Raw genomic sequence first — 22,224 nt, forward strand, 5'->3', positions numbered from 1 at the left:
AGACTGAATAAGTAACGGATATAAAGACAGCCCACGAAAAACTTACTGGGTTGACTTATTTCACAGTTTGTGGGTTGGTAGGAACTCCAGATACCCAGATGTATGTGCACAAGCACTGAAAAAGTGGGGTTTTTGACACAAGTTTGACACAGGGACATCAAGACAGGGCTTGGAGATCAGATCACCTTGATCTTGTCAGTTGATGCTGTGCTTTCGTGGTGCATAATGCCGAACAATTGTTCAAACAAATGATCATAAAGCAGTGATCCTGGAGCTCCGGGGTCCCGGCACAGTAGCCGAATTGCTTGGTTAGTAGTGTAACCTTGGTGCAAGCCTACACCTTGCTAAAGTTTCCTTGAGTGAGATACTCAAATGCAACTTTCCTTTTGGGATCGGTGAAGTATTATTATTAATTTCTGTTACCATTTGCCACCAGTTTCAGTCCACAGTGGCTCTTTGGTGCGGCTGAATCTGCAACACGTCTCTCCCTAAAGCACAGAAAACGCTGCTGCTCCGACTCTCTAAGGCCCGGTATAAATTACCGCCTCTGGGTGTTAGAAAATGAAAAAAAAACACCCCCAAGAGATTAATCTTCCCCAACTTTCACAGTCTCCAAACAGCGCTCTGTAGCCATGGATGGCTGAGGGGGAGAATGTCTGAGCCCTCACCAAATTGAAAAATGGAGTAAAAAAGCCCTGCGTCAGCCGCCGCTATCCTTCCCCGTGCCTCTGTGTGTGCCAGCTCTCGCTGAGGGTTTGATCTGAAAAGTCCATTTCACAAATGGGTGCGTTAGCCACAGTGATCAATTCTTCCGCCTCTGTGACTGCTGAATCCCATCCCGGGCTGTGTGTGTGTGGAGGAGTCCGCGGGAGATGCATTTGTTTGAGTTTTGTTTGTTGAGGATAAGATGAACACCCCAGACAAAGTTGCTCATTGATTAGGAGTTTGTTTCCAGCTCAGCATATTGAAACGGTGACTTTATCTGCAGGGCTGCAGTTTCTGGGAGATCAAAACCAGGAATATGAGCTCTTTAAATCTCATACATTACTCTTACGTTGTGCTACTGTTTTCTGGCTTATTTCATTGTAGTTGTCTTGTAGGTCCCCAGTATTATCTTTTTCTTTGTATGTTATCCTTTTATATGGTTACTGCTTTCGCCTCACAGCAAGAAAGTCCCAGGTTCGATCCCTAATCTTAGCATGGCCTCTCTGTGTGGAGTTGGTTGTAGCGGACTCGTTTTGAAGCTAGAGTGAAGATACTGGTATCAAATAAAACTACAAAACCAAAGGAATCCATTGGTACCAACCGTGTCATACTAGCTTGTTGCAAAGGAGGTTAAATAACGCTCCAAACTTTTGCTAAATTTTGGCGAGGAAAAACTGGTATGGCCATTTTCAAAAGGGGTCTCTTGACCTCTGACCTCCAGATATGTGAATGAAATTGGGTTCTCTGGGTACCCACGAGTCTCCCCTTTACATACATGCACACTTTATGATCATCACATGCAGTTTGGGGCAAGTCATAGTCAAGTCAGCACACTGACACACTGACAGCTGTTGTTGCCATGTTATGATTTGAGCACATTTGTTATGCTAAATGCAGTACCTGTGAGGGTTTCTGGACAATATCTCTCATTGTTTTGTGTTGTTAATTGATTTCCAATAATAAATACATACATACATTTGCATAAAGTAGCATATTTAGCCACTCCCATGTTGATAAGAGTATTAAATACTCCCTTTAAGGAACATTTTGAACAGATGGAAAATGTGCGATTAATTATATCAGTTGACAGCCCTAATAATATCACCTTCATCAATACACTGAAATGTGTCACTTCTGCCATCGCCCCACCACTGAACCTGTAAATACACTATCAGTTCCTCATTTCACGGCAGAAGCAGAACTGTAATTGAACTTCCTGTTTTATATTCTGGGCTGCGTGGCCTCAGACTTGCCCTCAACACAAGCCAGTTAAACACGCTGATGCTTCACTCCTAAATGAACCAGCTGTGTGTGTTAGCAGATGCTTTAGTCTGGATCTATGACAACTGGTTCTGCTTGTGTTGCCGTGGCTTAAATTATTCCTCTACAGAGTAAGTGTTACGTCGTGCTGAATACAGATTAAATGCTATAACTCTGCATATTATATACAGTACATCAATATTTCCTGCAGTTAAAGCCAGTGTATAATTACTCTTATAAAAGTTGTACGCTTGCTGTGCAACAGCTGCACTTGAGCTCCATCCCCAAGTGGCTTCTTTTTTTTTTTTTTTAAAGTCAACATATGTTCACTTTACAGTGTTTGAAAGTTACAATACATGGTGGGGAGAGCATCCTGGGACACAGCTTTGGTTCTAGACAAATGAAAAACAAAAGTTAGACTGTTTTCAATTGCAAAAAATGGCTTTATTCCAAGAAAATGCATCTGTTCTGCTGGAGCAGGGGTCAGCAACCTCTGTCTCTTTAGCTTCTCTCCAGTGGCTCCCTGTGGGTTTTTAAAAATGGAAATGAATAACTGTTTTTTGTTTACATTTTCATTTTTATTTATCATTGTTGTAGGTCTATGGTACGACGGTACGACGGAGTATTAGGGCCACATTGAGGAAAAAAAAAATCTGAGATTTTGAGAATGAAGTCGTAATATTATGATAATAAAGTCATAATTTTATAAAGTAGTAATTTTATGTATTATTTTCTCTTTTTCTCTTAAAGTTCTAACTTTATTCTCGTAATATTAAGCCTTTTTTTCTCGTTAAGTTATGACTTTATTCTCATAATATTACGACTTTTTTTATCGTAAAGTTATGACTTTTTTCTCGTAGTATTTTGACTTTGTGTAAATCTCAGATGTTTTTTCCCTCAATGTGGCCCTAATACTCCGTAGTAAATTTGCACTTTGGCCCTCACTGCATTAGACTTATAAACTATATACTTAGACTATAAACTGTGTTACTTTCATCACAATGATCAGATGTTTTGTGGCTCCAGACAGATTTCTTTTTTTTTTGCCTAAAATGTCTCTTTTCATAGTAAAGGTTGCCGACCCCTGTACTGGAGGATAGACGGTAAAGGTCCCGGTACACAGTAGTGATGCACGGATTCAGGATTTGTTCATACGATGGCACCAAAGCGTAAATCAGACGCTGACATTTCCTTCTCACTTTGTTCCTCCAGAGATCAGGAATGGCAACCTAAAGAGCATCCTGGGCCTCTTCTTCATCCTGTCGCGCTACAAGCAGCAGCAGCAGCAGCAGCAGCAGTACTACCAGTCCCTGGTGGAGCTCAGCCAGCAGACCAGCAGCACCGCACCGTCCGCCAGCAGCCTCAAGACGCAAGACATGCAGTCCAGGTAGGTTACGCTCCAGATATTCAGCAGTTTGGTGTCAGTCTCATTTTGGGGGCAGATTTGTAGCCCAAAGGTCACAGAAGCAGGCTGATGTCACTGGTTTGAATTAGTGGAGCAATTATTTTTTAGGATCTATGCTGGAATAGAGGTCGACTGATTTATGGCTGCTTAATTAGGTCCAGTTAGAGCTTTTGTAAACAGGAATTTGTTGGATATGACCGCCTCTCAGTGTGAAATGAATAACAGCCTTCATGGGGAATGTTTCTCATTAGGGCTCTTGCTGCGTCAGCTCTGTGAGGAACGTTTTGACTGGGAAGAGCGACAGCAAGCTACATTAGATTTACATCTTGAATGTCGTCCTAGCCTCAGAATGGAGAGGAAATATACTCATTCACTCTCTGGTTCAGAGATGAATTAGAAGATTTATACGACTCTCATATCTGTGTGTTAAATATGAAGCTACAGCCTGTTAGCTTAGCATAAAGACTGCAAGCAGGAGGGAAACGGTTCGCCTGACTCTGTCTGAAGACGACAAAATCCACCTGTGGGTCGTGTTGCGTTGTGGGTAATGTAGGTGCCAGGTTTTGACGAAGAAGAATTTGTTTCCATCCACCTGTTTTAATGCACAATTTGCACACAAAAAAAATATACGTTTCTTAAATATAGGGCTATCAAAACTAACGCGATAATAACGCGTGAACTTAAATTTGTTTTAACGACACTAATTTCTTTAACGCAGCTTGTGACTTTTAATTCCTAGTAGGCCTCCGTCGATCCGGGTTTGACCATGGTTGGTGCATCCTACGAGTCTGGCTGTCTGGGACAGCGTCTCTTGTGACTGAGAAGCCCTATGCAAGAGTGTCAGTCTCGATCACAGAGGTCGCATCTGTGTGTGGTTTCTGGTCGGCCGGCGTTGCTGCGTTCTTTCCCACGGGCCCTCTCGTCTGCCGCTGCGTCCGTCAGTTTTTGCTCCCCTGTCATGAGGTGTTGGTGCAAGGTGCTTCTCCACCTTGTGCAGCTTGTTGCAAAGGAGGCTAAATAACGCTCCAAATGTACGCTAAATCCACCACCCCTCACACCCACCCTTTGTGGAGTTTCTCGCTCTTTATGCTCGTTATTACACCACGTAACTTTCAATAACGGTTGCTCCGTATACTACGTCACTTGCTCTGCACGTCCCTCATTGTAATATGCCATATGAATGCACATCAACGTATTAGTGATTTACAGAATTGTGCAGTACAATGCCAGCAGTTTTTTTCCTGGCGACTGGCCAACATCACTGGTTCTTCCTTCAACTTCTCCACCGTGACAATGTTACAGGAGTGCAATACTAAATCTGTGAGGAGATTTCTTTTTTTAAGGAATGGCGAGTTCTCCTTTAGTTTAGTAGTTGTAGGTTTTTACAATATGAAGAAGTTTACGAGGTGCTTTATGATATGAAGACATGCATTGCACAGTAGAGGTGTTGGCATAGAGGCAGCCAGGCAGTGAAACGGCAGTAAAAGCAAAGCAGGCCTGACCCCGTGTGATGTAAATAGACGGAGCAGGCCTCAGAAGAGCATCTAAAGGAAGGCCTGACATGCCACACATGAGCAGCATTCCCCTCTGACCTGATCGAGTTACTGCACGGCCGCTCTGTTTGGCACTGCAGTGTGTGTGTGAGTGTGTGTGTGTGTGTGTGTGTGTGCATAGAATCAGTGCAACAGGAGCAGTTAGTCTCAGCACTTGAGGAGAGGGGCTTGTGGGTAAGTCGATATCGTCGAGCGCTTTAGCCCCGCTCTGTTTGGGCGAGTTAGGAGGCGGTAGCGATGGGGTCAGTGTATCGAGTGTGTGTATGGGAAGTTATTAGCGGCACAGCTGCCTCTCATTCCTCTCGCCTCCCCCCCTCCACCCACAACAGGTGGAGAACGCTGTCACACACACCGAACAGTTAAGTTCGAACACACACATACTGATAATAGAAGTTCACCATCACAACACACAAGGAAGTGTCTAATAACAAGTTGGTTAGTTGCTATTTGAGGTTGATGAGATATTCTCCACTGATAAGAAGGACAATTCATGGAGGAAGGTCTCCTATAAGTGGTTCAGTTAATTTCCAAATAGACCCCCTTCCCTCGTTGTCCACGAGTCACCAGTAATGTCTCAGTCCCCTGGGCTGATAAGTTAATCAGAAGGCTGCAGTGGAGGTCAGAGGATGGAGCCCGTGTCTGTCAGCGATAAAGTAAGCCGTTAATCGGTGAGCTTTTGGGGGAAAGTTTGGGCCATTCAGCCTCTCTCTCTCTCCGTGGTTCAAGAAGATGGGATTGGTGTGGAGAATGAATTTTATCATTTCCACACATACTGTATTGTGTGAAGAGCAGCCTGGAGGTATCGAGTAATTTGGCCTCGTGTCACTTAAGTTGGGAAAAGTGTGAATGAGTTCGGGCCCTGACTGTCCAGCTGGACTGGAGAGTGTGTGTGGTGGAGGCAGATGATGATGAGTGTGTGAGTTAAACGTCAGAGTGTTGCATCCCAAAGTTCAGGATAACAATGTCCAATCATAGACTGAATATAAGAAGTGGACATAGACACTGTGACGTCACCCATTGGTTTGTGGACTGCCGTTTTGAGGCCTCGAGTTCAGCGTTCTTGGTTTTTTGCCGCCAGAAGTGACATGAGAGGGTGGTGCTAAGTACAACCAAGCGCTAATTAAGACATTTTTTTAGGTACTAAAATGTTAATATTAACTTCCATGAACTGAAAACACACTGTTAAAGGGTTGAAGTTCTAAGACGAAAACTCCCAGACCGTCAACGCCGTGGTAGCGACCTGTCAATCACAAGGTAGTCCCGCCCTAAAGCATCCCCTGCTTTATGGTCTATCTGACTCTATATGGGACCATAATTTACTAAATGAACATCATGCTGTATTGAAGAAGGCTTGAAACTAGAGATTGAGACCATAAACTCATGTTAACAATGTTTACTGAGGTAATAAATCAAGAGAGAAGTAGGCTCATTTTCTCAGAGACTTCTATACAATCAGACTTCTTTTTGCAACCAGAGGAGTCGCCCCCTGCTGGCTGTTAGAGAGAATGCAAGTTTAAGGCACTTCAGCATTGGCTTCACTTTTCAGACCCGGAGGTTGCCACTGTGTTTTTTTATAGGAAGCTTTTATAATGCAGTGTTACTGCTGCACGTTTAATACATGTGTAAAGAAAAAGAATCCTCCCTAAACTGATTCTGAAATGCTTTGACCTCTTAAATGCGACTGACTCACTGATAACGTCAGTCATCGTGAACTCACGCTGTGCAGTCAAACATCATTTAAACCCACAGAAGTTTATTTTGAATTTCTAGCAGAGATCACAGAGTTTCCAAAGAAGATGGAGATCAAATATTTCAGGCTGACTTCTCGGGTATAAAATGATGCACAAGACAGCCACACGATGCAGCCATAAAAATATGTAATTTAGGGGTTTGAATATTTCACTCACTGTAAAGATGAAGTTCTTTATGAACTTCGGAAATACAGTAGAGAAACATTTATAATATTTCACTTGTCTTTATATGATAATCTCAGTTTAAGGCAAAACACCTTGTTGCTCGTTTCCTTTTAAATGAGATGATAACAAAAGGCTGTTATCCTTTTTGGTCCTTTTTGTACGAGCTGCAGTGCAGCATAATTTATGATGCTTGTCTCACCTTGACTCTTTATCTGAAGAAGTCACTGTACGTAAAGTAACTACTGCACAAACTAATGATATATCTGATGTTCAGCTTAGCTTACTCTGCCCTTTTCATATCGTACCACGTCAGCTTCAAATGATTTTAAAGATTTGTAACAATCCTTTTGTTGGAGGCTTCATGCCTGGCTGGCGTTCAGACTCCTTTTTCCTTTTCATCCACCTTTTGGAAGCACTGAAATGTAATTAAATACAGTCATAAAAACGATCTTTTCTACTTCTAATTTTCCACAGTGATGAATTCCTGTGAGCCCGAGCCGAACCCTGAAGATTCAGCTTGTCTGAGTAACTCCATAAAACATCAGATAAGCTCGAAGAAGAACGGATGCTTTAAATTAGAAATGTTAAGCTTTTTGAATTATCAAATTATCCGTCTCGCTAGATTTACACACAGACAGAGACATTTGGCCTGCCGCACATCTACAGTAGTGACATGGGGAGCTTTCTATAGACAGCACCTGCTGGGCTGACGGGTGTGTGTGTGTGTGTGTGAGGGGAAACTCCCTATTGGACAGGCCGCGACAGCCCGGAGCCACGGGAGGTTTTCAGTGCTCTTAGCAGGGCACAGCGAACCCTCCTTCTTTAACTCACCATGTCCCGGGGCGATCAAGTTGACCCCCTGGTCTGGCGCTCGTCACGCCTTCCCACCGCCGTGTCTCGCGACAGGAAGAGCCGTTTGCCTTATGGGAGAGCCAACAGCAGCCTGGCCAAGCCCGACTCGTCTCCTAGGTACACTTTTAACTCGTGTGTTTAGTGTGGTGACATCGAGGCAAACGGAGTTTTGGATCTTTCTGGAGAACACATGGTGATATGAGGAGGATGGATTAGTGTCAGTGGCATCATGAACTGGTAAATTGGTTTGGTTCCACTTGTGTTCTTTTTATTATAGGTTGTTAATGCATAGATGTGAATCATTTCTTGATCTATGTCATGGGATGCTGTCAGGGAGAAGTTTCAGTTGAAGTCTTGCCAACAGCTTGTTTTGATGAGTGGAGTACTACACAATAAAAGTTTGTACTGCATGTGTTTTGAACTAATTCTGTATGTAGGTTCCGTCACCAAGAGGAAGCGTTGTATTGCAATACTTAATCTTCTAGTGTATCCTGAAGAATGTTGCAAATAGATATTGGCGTATTGCAGCTATAGCACCTCAAAGCCTCATTAGGAGAAGGTCAGGGTGGATGGTTGGACATAACAAGAGTCACCACTGCTTGCATCCGATGTCCTGCTAACAGTCACTGTTTCTTTTAACCATGATCTTTCACTGACTGAAACTATGAACCTTTAGTTTCCTAAACCAAACCAAACCTTAACCGTAGCAGTGGCAGATCAGAAAATACTGATATAAATGATCTAGATCTGAAGGCTGTTTAAATGTACGCTAGATATTTTCGATGGCGAACTGAACTGAAAGGGAAACGTATCTATACTTTTGTCATTTCAGTTCAGTTCCGCGTCGGGTGGGGAGAAGGAAAGGGTAGTCTGGCGGCAAAATAAAGCGGTGAAAATATTCGAAATATAGCGTACACTTCAACGGATATTGATTTTTTTGTTGGCGAGCCTTTCTTTTAGGTGGCTAAAATAAGTTTTTCTGACGTCCACGTCCACAGCACTGTATTGCTTTGCTCCGGTGTCGGTTCTCCTGTCTGTTTCTTGATGCTGGGGGATAAGCACCTCATACAACCCCATGAAACACCTGAAATATCACTTTAGGGCGTCTGTATGCTTCATCAGAAGTACTTGTTGGATGGTTGAACAGCTTCAGAAACGCCCTCTATCGATCAATACATCCATCCATCTATTTGTTGATATATTGGTAATACAGGATATAGGTGCAAGATGAATGCAAGAGCTTCAACTACTGTAGATTATTCTGTGTACATCATTAATGCTGGTGAGCCGCAGCATACAGTAAATGCACAATTTACCCAGCAGCCACCTGTAGATGCTGAGTGCAACATGTTGTAACATAACAAGCATCAGTCCACAGTATGTTGAGTTGACTGTGTCACACTGGAATGGATATATGTGACTCCATGTGTGACTGCATCCAAGCAACAATGCTAGAAGTATAGCTGATTCAACAGCTGCTGATAGGGCTTTGAAAGGGCCACGTTGGACAAGAAGGTCGTATGACATCTCATTACCTGCTGTCATCACGTTGGCCCCGAGCGGCTGAACGCACGCCATGTTGGATCCCGAACCCCTCAGTTTGCGTCTGGCCTCAGGGCTGCGGCTACAATCAAGCTGAAAACTGATATCACTCACATTTAATAGGACAGCGGAGGCATCCAATATCGCTCGCATGCGCGCCGCAGTGTCGTGGACTATTAAACGGAGGCCCCGTTGATGTATGTTGTATTGGATCAAAAGTGACAGACTGGTCACCCCCCCCTCCTTCTCCTTCTCCATCTCCTTCTCCTCTTCACCTCCACCCCATCCCCCTTTTCCCCCAGTCCTAGATCCTGCCCTCATGAGTTCTGGTGTCTCTTTTTCCACATTGGAAAGATCTTAAATGCTGCGGGTTGGATAAGCACTCCAGGCTGGGGACTCTATACCATTGCCTTCATGTTTCATTGCATTTTATAAAGCTGGAGGTGGGGGGGTGGAGGTCAGGATGGGCCTTGTGGTGGAAAAATGAACCACAGCACTCCTGATTTCTCTTACTGTCATATACAACTGCTCCTACATGAGCTTCACTCACACTACCTTCTCTCACACTTCTGCGCCCTTTGCTGCCTTTAAAGATAACCCTTGCTAACAGCCCTGCATCGCATTCACACTCTGAATATGAACAAAAGAAAGACAGAAAGAAAGAAAGCAAAAGTTTTACTTAAAGAAGAATAAGCTTGACCCCTTTTTTCCATCGAAACGCTGAAAAAGCATTTTGGAGTGTGACAGGCTCCATTAATCTCTGTCTAAGCTGATCTGTCTATGTTTGTGTGTAGTTTTGTTCATAATTTGCTGGTAAAAAATGTAGTTTTATTTGTTTAAAGCGTGAGAAAATAGCAGAAAAAGCCACTTGTGTTTTAAATGCTAAAGTTATAATAACAATAAATGTTCATTAAGAAGCTTTCTTTCCTCATATATGTTGGTTACATTTTCAACATTTGTCTTTTTTCTATGTTCGTGTGTATTTTTTTCCATAATTTGCTGACAAAAATTTTGTTTTCTGTTTAAAGCGTGAGAAAATAGCGGAAAAGGCCACTTGAGTTTGTTGCTTTTAAAGATAACCCTTGCTAACAGCCCTGCACCGTCCACACTCCCACCCTGAATATGAACAACAGAAAACAAAACAAAAGCACAAAAGCTTTCCTTAGAGAGGAATCTGATGCACAAATTTAAGCTCGACCCCCTTATTTCCATCGAAACGCTGAAAAAGCATTTTGCAGTGTGACAGGCTCCATTAATCTCTGTCTAAGCTTGTCCTGTCTGTGTGCTAAGTGCCATTTAGGGTATTTAATAGAGCACAAAACATACCACTGGGAGATGAAATGTGTTGCGGGGCTGTATTTAGTTGCCAGACATCATTAACCGACGTGTCATGTATCATATAGTTTATTAATAACACCATACGAAGGTGCTCGCCTCGCCGCCATAATGGACCTGAACCTGTTTCCCCTCTGTTCTGCTGTCTGCTCCGGAGCTCGTTAGCATATCGCCGCATCATGAAAACCCTGCAAGGTCAATTAGAAACGCACAGTGACTCGGCACTTTATCACAGGTGGTTTAAAAAGCGACGTCCGGACTCGGAGGGAGAGGCGTAAATAGAGAAAGACTGTGTGTGTGGGAGTGCATCTGCAGCAGAGGCAGACGAGAAATGTGTGTTAACAGAGAATGGGAACCGAAAGACAGACTTTAAGAGAGTCAGACAGCTAATTAAAATTTCGCTCAGCACCTTAAAAGATCCTTGTCGCTCACAGCTCGACCTCTTCTGAACAAAAGCCTTAAATATCACACTGTCGCTCTCTCTGTGACGGCTGATTTGATTCCACAGAATGATGAAATTTATTCAAGGTATTGACTGAGAAATCGCCTCAGCAAGGACGGAAACTTCTGTTCCTGTCCTCCTTTTGTTGTACTTCTGCATAAAAGGAAATTATGCTTTGAGAAAGAGGTTTGCAAAATATTCATCAGCAACAGGTTTTTATAAAAGTCATGGCCGGTACTTGTACTGAACCCTATTCCTTAATATAATACCAATTTCTGATGGTATATATGGGAGGTGTAATTCCTATTATATAATAATTCATGGTTTATTCTCTTGTCCTTGTGATCATATTCCACTCAACGCAATATTACGACTAGGGATGCACCAATCCGACTTTTACAGTCCTGATAGCCATACCTAGGCTTTGAGTATTGGCCTTGACTTAAAGGTCCCATATCGTGCTCATTTACAGGTTCATACTTGTATTTTGTGTTTCTACTAGAACATGTTTACATGCTGTAATGTTAAAAAAAAACTTTATTTTCCTCGTATGGTCTGCCTGAATGTACCTGTATTTATCCTCTGTCTGAAACGCTCCGTTTTAGTACATTTCAACGGAATTGCAACAGAATTGCGTTGCTAGGCAACAGTTTGGGTCCATGTTTACTTCCTGTCAGCTGATTTCATTCACATACACTGCAACAGGAAATAAACCGGGACACATATAGAATGTTTACGTTTAAAACCGTGTAATGGTGTAAATATTGTATATTTGTGACATCACAAATGGACAGAAATCCTAACAGCTTGTTTCAAACGCACAATTTCTGAATGCGGGCTGTGTGTATTTCTCCATATATTGAGTGTTTTGATAGTTTAACAGTATTTATACAGCACTTGAACCTGTTTTATAATATTAAAGACATGAAAATCTAACTTTTTTATAATATGGGACCTTTAAACATTGCTTTCCTAACTATGTAAAACAAAATGTAACAAATAAATCGTACACCAGCAACTTGGTAAATCTTCAAAACTATCAGAAATTACAAATTAAACGTAAACCCTTTTAATGCAGCAACAAAACAGGAATTAAAATGCCAGTATATAATATATATGGTATAGAAATATAGAATTTAATTGAATAGATCGGCCCCGTTGTCACCGATATCCGATCCAGCAATTTGAATCAGTATCAGCTTGATATCCGATCCGGTAACGGAAAAAAAGTCTGTTGGCATTTGTTTCCTTTCAATTTCATGCAAACCCTAAAAGCAGACAGAGCGGAGAATAAGATGTGATGACGGCAGTGCGTCACTCAGCCAGCCAGCATAGGTAGTTTATTGTCCCAGTCCACTTTCACTCACCAACGCCACACCAGCAGCCCACAATCACAAAACAGAGAACAAGTTGTTCCTTGTTGTCAGTAAAAGAGGGGCGTCTAAACAGACTGCTGGTGTTTGTTGCTTCCTTCTGTCCTCCAGCTGAAGCTCAAACTGCTCTGGTCATTGAGGAGGACAGTTAAGACAGTTTTACTGTACAGTTGTTGAAGTACCGCGGCTCCCGCCTCAAAACGAACTGCTTGGAAGTGTTTTTGTTCTCTGGTCAGCCTGTGGAAGGTATGAATAAAAGTTTATTTGTGTAATGTGTAACAGTCAAGAAGGATTTGTTCCAGTATTCAAAACTAAAGGGGAGTTTGTTAGGGCGGCTGTGGCTCAGAGGCTAGAGCAGGTCGTCCACCAATCGGAAGGTCAGTGGTTTGATCCCCGGCTGCTCCGGGTCACATTGAGCAAGACACTTAACCCCAAATTGCTCCTGAAGGCATAGCGAGAGAATGAGTATTTAGATTAGATTCTGATGGACAGGTTGGCACCTCAGCAGCGTCTGAATGTGTGTATGAATGGGTGAATGCTGACATGTAGTGTAAAGCGCTTTGAGTGGTCAGAGGACTAGAAAAGCACTGTATAAAAGCAAGTCCATTTACCCACTAATGTTGGCTAAGCATGCCACACTGCCTGCAATATAATGTTAATATTTTCAACACTTGTCTTGTTTCTATGTTTGTGTGTGGTTTTGTTCGTAATTTGTTGGTAAAAATGTAGTTTTCTTTATTTAAAGAGTGAGAAAATAGCAGAAAAAGCCACTTTTTAACACTAACGTTATGCCGGCTGAGGCACACAGAATGTCAGTCAAGAAGCTTTCTTTCCTTATTGGCAGAAGTTAAATGATACTGTTGCTTTGAGTTTAGTTTTCACTCGCTTGTTTAGCAATAAAGCCAGCCACAAACAATATTTCCTCCCAGGCATTTACGCTACTAACGTTAGTTAAACAAGAAAATATGTCTAGTTGATATAGAGGGGCTTTGAATCGAGGCTCTGTTCACTCAGTTTATGACAACAAGTGAGAAACACTCACATGGTTTGCGAGTCATGCAGTTCACACAGGAATAAACAACAGCCTTGCCACCTGGCCTTCCACTCTTCATTGTTTACAGGGTGTACGCGTGATGATTAAAGGCATCTCTTTGTTCATAAAGCACTCTACAAGTAGCTTAACTACTTCCTGTGAAAGACGAACGCCGAGGCAGCCCGCGTTAATTCCCGTCTCTCCGTGAATGACTAACAGTGAGTGTCGGGTTATAAACTGTGACTGATGCTGTGGGCATTTCCTTGGCCTCTGCCTCGCGTGTTGTGTCTCGGGGGTTTTTCTTCAAACGATGCCACCGCGAAATTGATTGTGAAAGTTTTTCTAGCTGTTTTATGTCAGCGGACCTATAAATGGATTGAGACATGTTATTGGCTTAGTCATATGCGTGTGGTGATAAACATATGTGAGCCATCATGTGAAATGGTATGCTCCAGTACAGCATGTACTATGTGCTTCTTCTTCTCTCTCCTTGGTTATCTCTTCTTCGTCTTCTTCTCTGCTTCTATCTGAATGACTCCTCTCACGCACATTATTACATTAAGGCATGGATTAAGAAAATTCCAGCAAGACGCTGGTCTCATTCCTCCTCTAACTGTCTGTCTGTCCTCTGCTCTCTCTTCAGTCTCACAGCACGATATGCAAGTCCTCCGGGCCACAGTGGATTAGGGTCGCCACAGAAGAAAAACACGAGGTAAATACGGCAAACGCTTCATGTACCTCCTTTATTTTATTTGATTCTCAAACTATCTGTGTTTTTTTAAGTGCTTTATGCGTGACCCTGTGCCTTCATACGATCGTCCACTTTGCTTTTCATGTTTTGGTGATACCGTGTTAACACCTCAGGGAGGTCAAAGGTCAGGGTCAGCTAGAGAGCAGCTGGTATGCATTTAGTGTTTTGCTCGAGGATACTTCAGCAGGGCGTAGATGTGACTTTTTCACAGGTGATTCAACCTAATTAAACCCGTTCTTCTCATTAACGTCAAGTATAGTGCAATCAAATAGGCACACATGTAACTGTGAAGGTGCTTGTACAAAACCTTTCGAACAAGCGATTGACAAAATATAGGATAAGGGCTGTCAAAGTTAACGCAATAATAACACATTAACGTAAATTTGTTTTAACGCCACTAGTTTCTTTAATGCATTAATGCAACTTGCAACTTATAGCGGGCTCAGTTTTAGAGCTAGAATGAATAAGGCAAGTTTAAAATATATTTTAGCGAGGAAAAAGTGTCATGGCCATTTTCAAAGGGGTCCCTTGAACTCTGACCTCAAGATATGTGAATGAAAATGGGTTCTCTTCACATATCTTGAGGTCAGAGGTCAAGGGACCCCTTTTGAAAATGGCCATGCCACTTTTTCCTCACTACAATTTAGTGTAAGTTTGGAGCGTTATTTAACCTCCTTCACAACAAACTAGCATGACATGGTTGGTACCAGTGGATTCCTAAAACTGAGCCCGCTACACCCTAGAATTTGCAAGTTGCCTTAATGCGTTAAAGAAATTAGTGGCGTTAAAACTAATTTGCGTTAACGTGTTTTTATCGCCTTAACTTTAACAACCCTACTGAATACGTGAAGAAAGAACATTCACCTTCCAGTGACCAGCTGATGGAGCTCAGTGCATGAACACATCAGTGAGTCATTTTCACCAGAAAGGTCGCTCCGAACACTAAAAAAAGGAACTCGAGGATCGCTCCAAAGTTTTCACACAAGTAGTTTACATGCATTTGAGCCTCTCTGTCCTCAGTCCAGCGCTTTTACTACTCGAGAAGTGCTGTTCTGTGTGATGCGTCCTTCGGGAATAGCCCTTTTACACATCTTGGCAAAGAAAGCGGCTGCTAAATAAGCTACCAGACGTTATAATGACACTGTTTGTGTTGCCAGGCTCTGAGCTGTAGCCAGCAGTCAGGGAACCACAGGCTTCAAGCTACTCTTGAGGTGTGAGCTGGTAAACCTATCAAACACACACACAGGGCCACTGACCTTCCTACCGTCTCATTAACATAAGCGTTTAGACGCTCATGCCTGTTGTACGCCTACTGTACACATTTTAATGTTCGTGCATATGAGCAGTTCTGTACATGTGAGAGCCACAAATCTCCCACACATACTGTATGAACACCCCAGGGTCCAGTTGTCTGATGCTTGCAGCATTTGTTCCAGCTCAGAGGCAGCGGGGAAACAGCGTGTTGGCAAATAATTCCTCTCCAGCCGCAACTGAGCAATGGCAAAAATGCTGTAGCCAGCAGCTCCGGCCCTATGGGTGGTAATCTGCCCTCTCTCATCACTGACAACCAGCCTCCCTGCTGCTAGTATGAAGACACACACACAACGCAAAGCAAAGAAAAGACATGTATTGGAGGTCAGCGAGTGGTGATAGTGAAACCGTTCCCCCGTCCTCATTCATACGAGCGTGATTACTGCGTTTAATTGCTTTCTTGCAATCTGAGGAGTTATTTTTAATCACCGTGAATTGTGTCTCCTCTCCTATTCGCCCGAAGCGAGAAAGTTTTAGCGGTTCTAAAATGGGAAAACAATTGATGTCTCCTCTCGCATGCTGTGCTGAATGCGGCGACGAGCGTTCCCCTCAAGGTGCTGGAGTTTTTAGTGCGCTCTTTATGAGACGTTGTGCTCGTTAGCCAGAGCTGAAGGAAGAACTACCTTCTTTACAACAGCAACAACTGCTCTTTCCACTTGCAGGGACAGGAACAGGTCCACTGTAGTGCAGTTTTGTTTAGACTCATGCTATCCAGTTGGGTATTACTTATATTCTTTGGTGTTCATACCAGTTAAGTTTGCATAAACAAACGGCTACATAGGCTCAAGACAAAAGGTTGTTTCAGAGTTTTACGTTCGGCTTTCCGAGGATGAGGAACTGGTGATTATTATGGGTGCCGATATAGAGCTTGTTGTGCATCTCTACACTTCAGAATGGGTTGCTTCCTCTCGTCGGTACTCATTTCTTTCTTTCTGATGAACCGCTCTGTGGTTCTTTGTTTGTTGAAGACACCTGACCAAAACTATAACAGCTTTACAGTCTGAACAAACTGACCTGGTGCAAACACACACAAGTGCTTTTACTTTTACCCCTGGGGGTCACCCATGATCAGCATCTATCTATGCATATGCTACAGGGCACTAGTGATGGGCACACATGTTGATAAATACTTGACAAATCTCCCTTTAAGGTACATTTTTAACAGATAAAAAATGTGCAATTATGGACAATAATGCGATTAAATGCCAGCCCTAGTATTTAATCGTTACATTTTGTTTTACAAAGTTAAGAAAGCAATGTTTAAGTCAAGCCTGATGTTGCCTTACACATAAAAGAATGATCCCAGTCACTTCCACACAGCGAGGCATACAGCTTATTAATTATACACTGGTATCTGATCGGTACTCGATACCCAAAGCTCATGTATCATGTATCGGTATTGGGACTGAGAAAGTCGGATCAATGCATCCCTAGTTTCAAGAGTCTGCTCATTGATTTTTCATAAAATATAGAATACAAATCAATGGCGGAGCTGAACCAGTAGAAAATATCCATTTAAAACACTATAGCAATAATGTAAAAATAGATTTGATTATTATTCTAAAAGTGCTGAAATATGGTCCTTAAAGTTCAGCGTCTTTGCAGCAGGGGGTGATGTTTGACAGCTTGTTGGCCTCCCGCTAGCTTGTGGTATCTTTCTACCACTTTACTGAGCCCGAGGTGGCTTCAGCCTGAAGGTAGTGTGAACTCCCGGCTGGCTGCACCAGATAACCTGCACTCAGGCAAACTGGAGAGTGGAAGTTGGCATAATCGCTGGCGAAACCTCGGCAGGAGAAGTTAATCGTAAGCGCTCCCCTCCTCTGGTGGAGAGCCGGCGACTGACTGACAGGCTGAATGATGTGTTTGTCCGTTCCCTCTCGTCCTCACCTCTCCGTCCTCTGTGTCTGATACACTTCCCCGAGTACGTCATAAAACAAAATCATTGTCCAGAATTTCATTTCCCCTCTCACGCTCCATTTTGCTGAGGCATTATCAAACATGTATTTTGCGAGATGAAAGAATCTTATGATAAAAGGGACTTCCTCTGATTTCCATTTGAATTGCCTCATTTTCTCACTGTTTATCTCTCATCTTCTCTGCCTGGGTTTGCAGCTACACTATTTCTTTTCTCTCTGATTCTCTCTCCCTATCTGCGCACATTTCCCTTTCACTCCCATTCTTTCAATTCTCTCCTTTGTTCTTTCTTCATGTCTTCTTTTAATTGTTTGCTCTCTCACTCTCTTCCATTCCTTCCCTTGTTGATTGTACTAAAGGATGGGTGTGGATTCGATATGTATTGCGATTTTTAAGTGTTGCAATTCGATATTAGGATTTATTGCGATTTTCTTTTTTAAACTTTTTTAACACTAGACCATGGGAAAAAGTTGAATCATACACTTCTAGGGACTTTTACTTTGGAAAATCTCTAATTAATACAGTAAAAATGTATGTATTTTTGTATATACAGTTCCCTTTGTTAACACCTTATTTTGAAAACCGGACGTAGTCACACGTGTCTACTTCCTCTAACTTCTCCAAGTCCGTCTCTAGCTCTCCCGTCAGCTCCGTTCTCTTTATCCATCCATGGTCAGCTCCATCGGGGTCGTTTGAATGCATTCAACATAAATGTCAGTATATGGGTGCTCTACAGTTGTAGCGTCGACCGCTGAATGACCGCCACGTTACCGCGATACTATAATGTTTCCTGTCCGTGACAGAGTTAGCATGCAGCTTTAGCCGTGATGTCTAGCTCTGCTTTTCTTGTCAATGCGTGAAACCCAAAGTGTTTCCATACTTTACTGGATGTGTAGTGTTTACCACGCTGGATTTAACATGTGAGGGTGCAGATATGACGTCACGTTACTCAGACTACAATAATAAAAACTTCCTTCTACCGCCGCATAGACTCAAATGAAGCAAATATATTGATTCTGGCATCAAAAAATCAATTTCAAATTCATGAAAATTTCATAGGTGAATTGATTTTTTCCCACCCCTAGTCATTTCTCTCCTTTTCTCTCTGTATTATGGGATTGCTACTCTACTAGTCCATGTGTGAGTGGCAGCCTCAGACCAGCTCTGCAGCTCAGTTCAGACCACCAAGTCTCAGGCTTGGATCAGCTTTTTCCAATCAGAGTGAAGTCTGCTGGTGTCGCCGCCGTCGGATGTTTGGGGATCTGCTGCTTCTTGATGTCACTTATTTTTTTTTGCACTTGAGCACATTTTTATTTTTGAACAAGTGCCTGTGCAAAAACAATGTTTGCATCGTTCAGCACACGGACCGACTTATTAGGCAGTTTTGCTCCGACGTCACGCTGTGCAGGTTGCTTCATCGCTGAGCCTTGTTCTATTTTTCAAGGGGGACACCCAGAGTAAACTTTTGCAGCAGTCCCTCCACTGCAATATAGGAGGAGTGCTGAATTTTTTATTGCATGCTTTCTGTGTTTCTCGTTGCATCAGGAAATGCAGCGGATGCTTTGTCTGATAAACCCTGCAGCTTAGAGCATCATTTGCTTCACTGACATCAGTTAGTGAGCTGTCCTATAGAGGTGATGTTAGCATGGCCAGGTGATAACAGTGATATTTCATGTGTCAAGTCAAAAAAATACTTCATAAAAAGTATCCGTAAACTGAGATGTGGATTGTGCATTCCACTGAGACAGTAGGGAGCCAGCTTCAGTATGTGTTGCAGACTTTGTTCAACCCCCTGAGACTTGCAAACCCCGACCGTCTTTACTGTCTTGCAGGAGGTTCGGTGTTAGAGCTAGAGTGAAGGTACAAATATCATATGAAACTAGAAAACCTAAGGAACCCATTGGTACCAACTATACTCTTGTGGATCCAATGAATTGTATTTATGTGTGATGATAGTTAGTCCTCATTGCAGCCATTTCATGAATGCATTTTTGACCCGTGGTGACCTCTAGGATAACCGCAGCTTGAGTACTGGGCTTGAGTTTGCCATGTTATGATTTGAGCATATTGTTTTATGCTAAATGCAGTACCTGTGAGGGTTTCTGGACCATATTTGTCATTGTTTTGTGTTGTTAATCGATTTCCAATAATAAATATATACATACATTTGCATAAAGCAGCATATTTGCCCACTCCCATGTTGATAAGAGTATTAAATACTTGACAAATCTCCCTTGCGATTAATAGCAATTACATATTTTAATCGATCGACAGCCCTATAATAAAGAGAAACTGAGATGTGGATAATGCATTAGTAGGGTGCCAGCAGCAGTGCGTGCTGCAGACTTTCTTTCATGACTATCTCTCTTAGAATTTGGACCAAATAGATTCCAGATCCAGTGATGTGTTTGAGGCCAAAAGGCAGATCACCAGCTTTTAATTCTGCTGTATTACTGATCCGCATCCTGAAGTGTTGAACGGACACTCCGGGGAAATAAAAGATTGCTCCTCCAGTAACACTATTGATTTGGTCACTCTGTCGCCTTTCTTATCAGTTGCAACCAGTGTGACAAAATAAAGGTTGACTTGTTCTCGTGGTGTGTTTGATAGTGTATAAAGAAAAAGCAGAAAGTGAATCATGGAGAAGAGAACATCCAGATGAAGTTCATCATAGCTACTTCTATTTGCCAAAGGAATAAACCGGCTCTTCGGGGCAGTGTTTTATAACGTATAATCAAGTTTTTAATCAATGCTACATGTCAATTTCTGTTTGTTTAGTTTTATTTGTCAAAGCCGAAAAAAGACATAATGGAACAAATGAAATATGTTGGGGTTTTTTTTCCGTCGGGGGGTTTTGACCACTTCAGGATTCCACCCTTTTTAAAAAGAATTTCCCCCTCCGACATCTCGTCTCCATCTGCGATACAGACGCGAGTGACATATTCGGCGTAGCAAATCGATTATCTTTGTGAAAGGACATCACGGCAGCATTCGTGCAGGGAGAGAGAAGTCGTTAGAATCTGTCCAAGGGTGGTTTTTTTTTCCTTCTTAATAGCGACAAAGAGGCAGGCTATGAATGGAAACACCCACGGCCCTCTGATGCAGGCAAGGTCGTCACTCCGTGCCCATTTTTTACCTACCTTTTACTCCCACCTTGTCCGCTGTGAGACTCTGTGCTGCTTCTTGTCTTTCTATCTCTTGTCAGACGTACATTTTCTATTGGATTCCTCTGCAGTCTAGTCACAAACAAGCAGACTGTGAAGGAGAAAAAAACATATATATAACTAAACTGTGACGTAAAAAAAGCAGTCTTCGGAATCAGTTCATAAAAATCACATCAAACCGTAATAGTAAAGATTAATGGTAGAAATAAATCCCAGTTGTCATAAATCTTGTTGTGATCCGTGCGCCAGATGCCAAATCTGTTTTTGAAATAACTTACTAACAAATCAGATGGGTAAAAGCATCTGGCAAAGTGCAAACGAAACGCAATATAAAGTTATTGTACAATAACAACAGGTTTTTGATGAGATAATTCTTTTATCGTCCTCGTGGGAGTCGTGAAAATCCTCCAGCTGCGGCGCGGCAAATCAACATTTGACACTGGCAGCTTTGACTCTGTCGAGTAGAAAGGAGATTATGCGAAAGTGTGTAGAGAGACTGAAATACACAAAGAACCTCCCCGGTAGGTGTGCGTGTAAGCCTCTGTTTCTCTATACAGTGTCAGTGAAGACAGAAAGGCATAGTGACTAAACATGGAGGAGGGAATAAAGAGCCGTCGCATCGTCTCCGTCGTCTGTTTTCATGACGGATCTCAGTTGACCTGTCATGAAGCTGACTTTTGTGTCTTTCTATATTCTGTCACATAGTTTCACCAGAGTTCACCTCCTTCTTTCATCCTTCTTTCTCAACCCACAGTGGAACACACACACTCTGTCTCACAGCACTCTCTTGATCTCTCTTCATCTCACACGCCGAGCCCAGGGTCAGTATTCACGACACAACGGAAAGACTCTTTCAACTTATAGGGAGTCGGACTTTCTTTGCCTAACTCGTGGTCTTTTATCTGCAGGGTTTCTCACCATCCACGGCTCACATTTAAAGGACAGGTTCACAATGGTTTTCAAGCCTATCTTAAAGGGACTGTTTGTAACTTCTTACACGTATAAATCATTGCGGGTCAGTGTCCCATGCGCGCTCACGTGTGGCTACGCTGGTCAGACTCAGACTCCAACGCGAACTACACGGAAGCACCAAAACCGCAAAGTTGTATCTAGTGAAACCCGTCTGTTAAACAGTGTTGGTCGCGGTCGGAGGACGCGGAGGAGACCGTAGCTTTGGTAGAGGCCGGAGGGTTGTCCAAGCTTTGTCCAACGACACTCATTTCTTTAACGCATTAACGCAACTCTCGTTAGGTTGTAGCGGCTCAGTTTTAAATCTAGAATGAAGATACTGGTATCATATGAAACTACAAAAAACCTAAAGAATCCATCGGTACCAACCAACGTCATACTAGCTTGTCATGAAGGAGGTTAAATAACGCTGCAAACTTTTACCAAATTTTTACGAGGAAAAACTGTCATGGCCATTTTCAAAGGGGTCCCTTGACCTCTGACCTCCAGATATGTGAATGTAAATGGGTTCTATGGGTACCCACGAGTCTCCCCTTTACAGACATGCCCACTTTATGATAATTACATGCAGTCATGCACATCACATCGCAAATAACAATATGCAAACTGTAATAAAAGAGTGTATGTTGATGTACATAGGATTTATTGTTTTGTTTTTGTTTTTTTAACATGGTATCGTGAATAATGTAATTTCACTGG

At 42.5% G+C, this 22,224-nt stretch overlaps 1 protein-coding gene across 12 annotated transcripts in view; it reads left to right on the top strand.

Annotated features, from left to right (window-relative positions):
• The window catches only part of nav3 (neuron navigator 3), a 227,489-nt gene that overhangs the window by 96,822 nt on the left and 108,443 nt on the right, over positions 1-22,224 (top strand). For 9 of the 12 annotated variants that reach the window (XM_037760193.1, XM_037760198.1, XM_037760195.1 and 6 more), the window contains exons 5-6: positions 3,178-3,352; positions 14,060-14,128. In XM_037760193.1, the coding sequence (XP_037616121.1) occupies positions 3,178-3,352; positions 14,060-14,128 (244 nt within the window). Of the gene's footprint in view, positions 1-3,177; positions 3,353-7,436; positions 7,929-14,059; positions 14,129-22,224 lie in introns of those variants that run through there. The other 3 variants (XM_037760204.1, XM_037760205.1, XM_037760197.1) reach the window with 3 other exon arrangements.

Source organism: Sebastes umbrosus, chromosome 23 (assembly GCF_015220745.1).
Source record: "Sebastes umbrosus isolate fSebUmb1 chromosome 23, fSebUmb1.pri, whole genome shotgun sequence".
NCBI lineage: Eukaryota > Metazoa > Chordata > Actinopteri > Perciformes > Sebastidae > Sebastes > Sebastes umbrosus.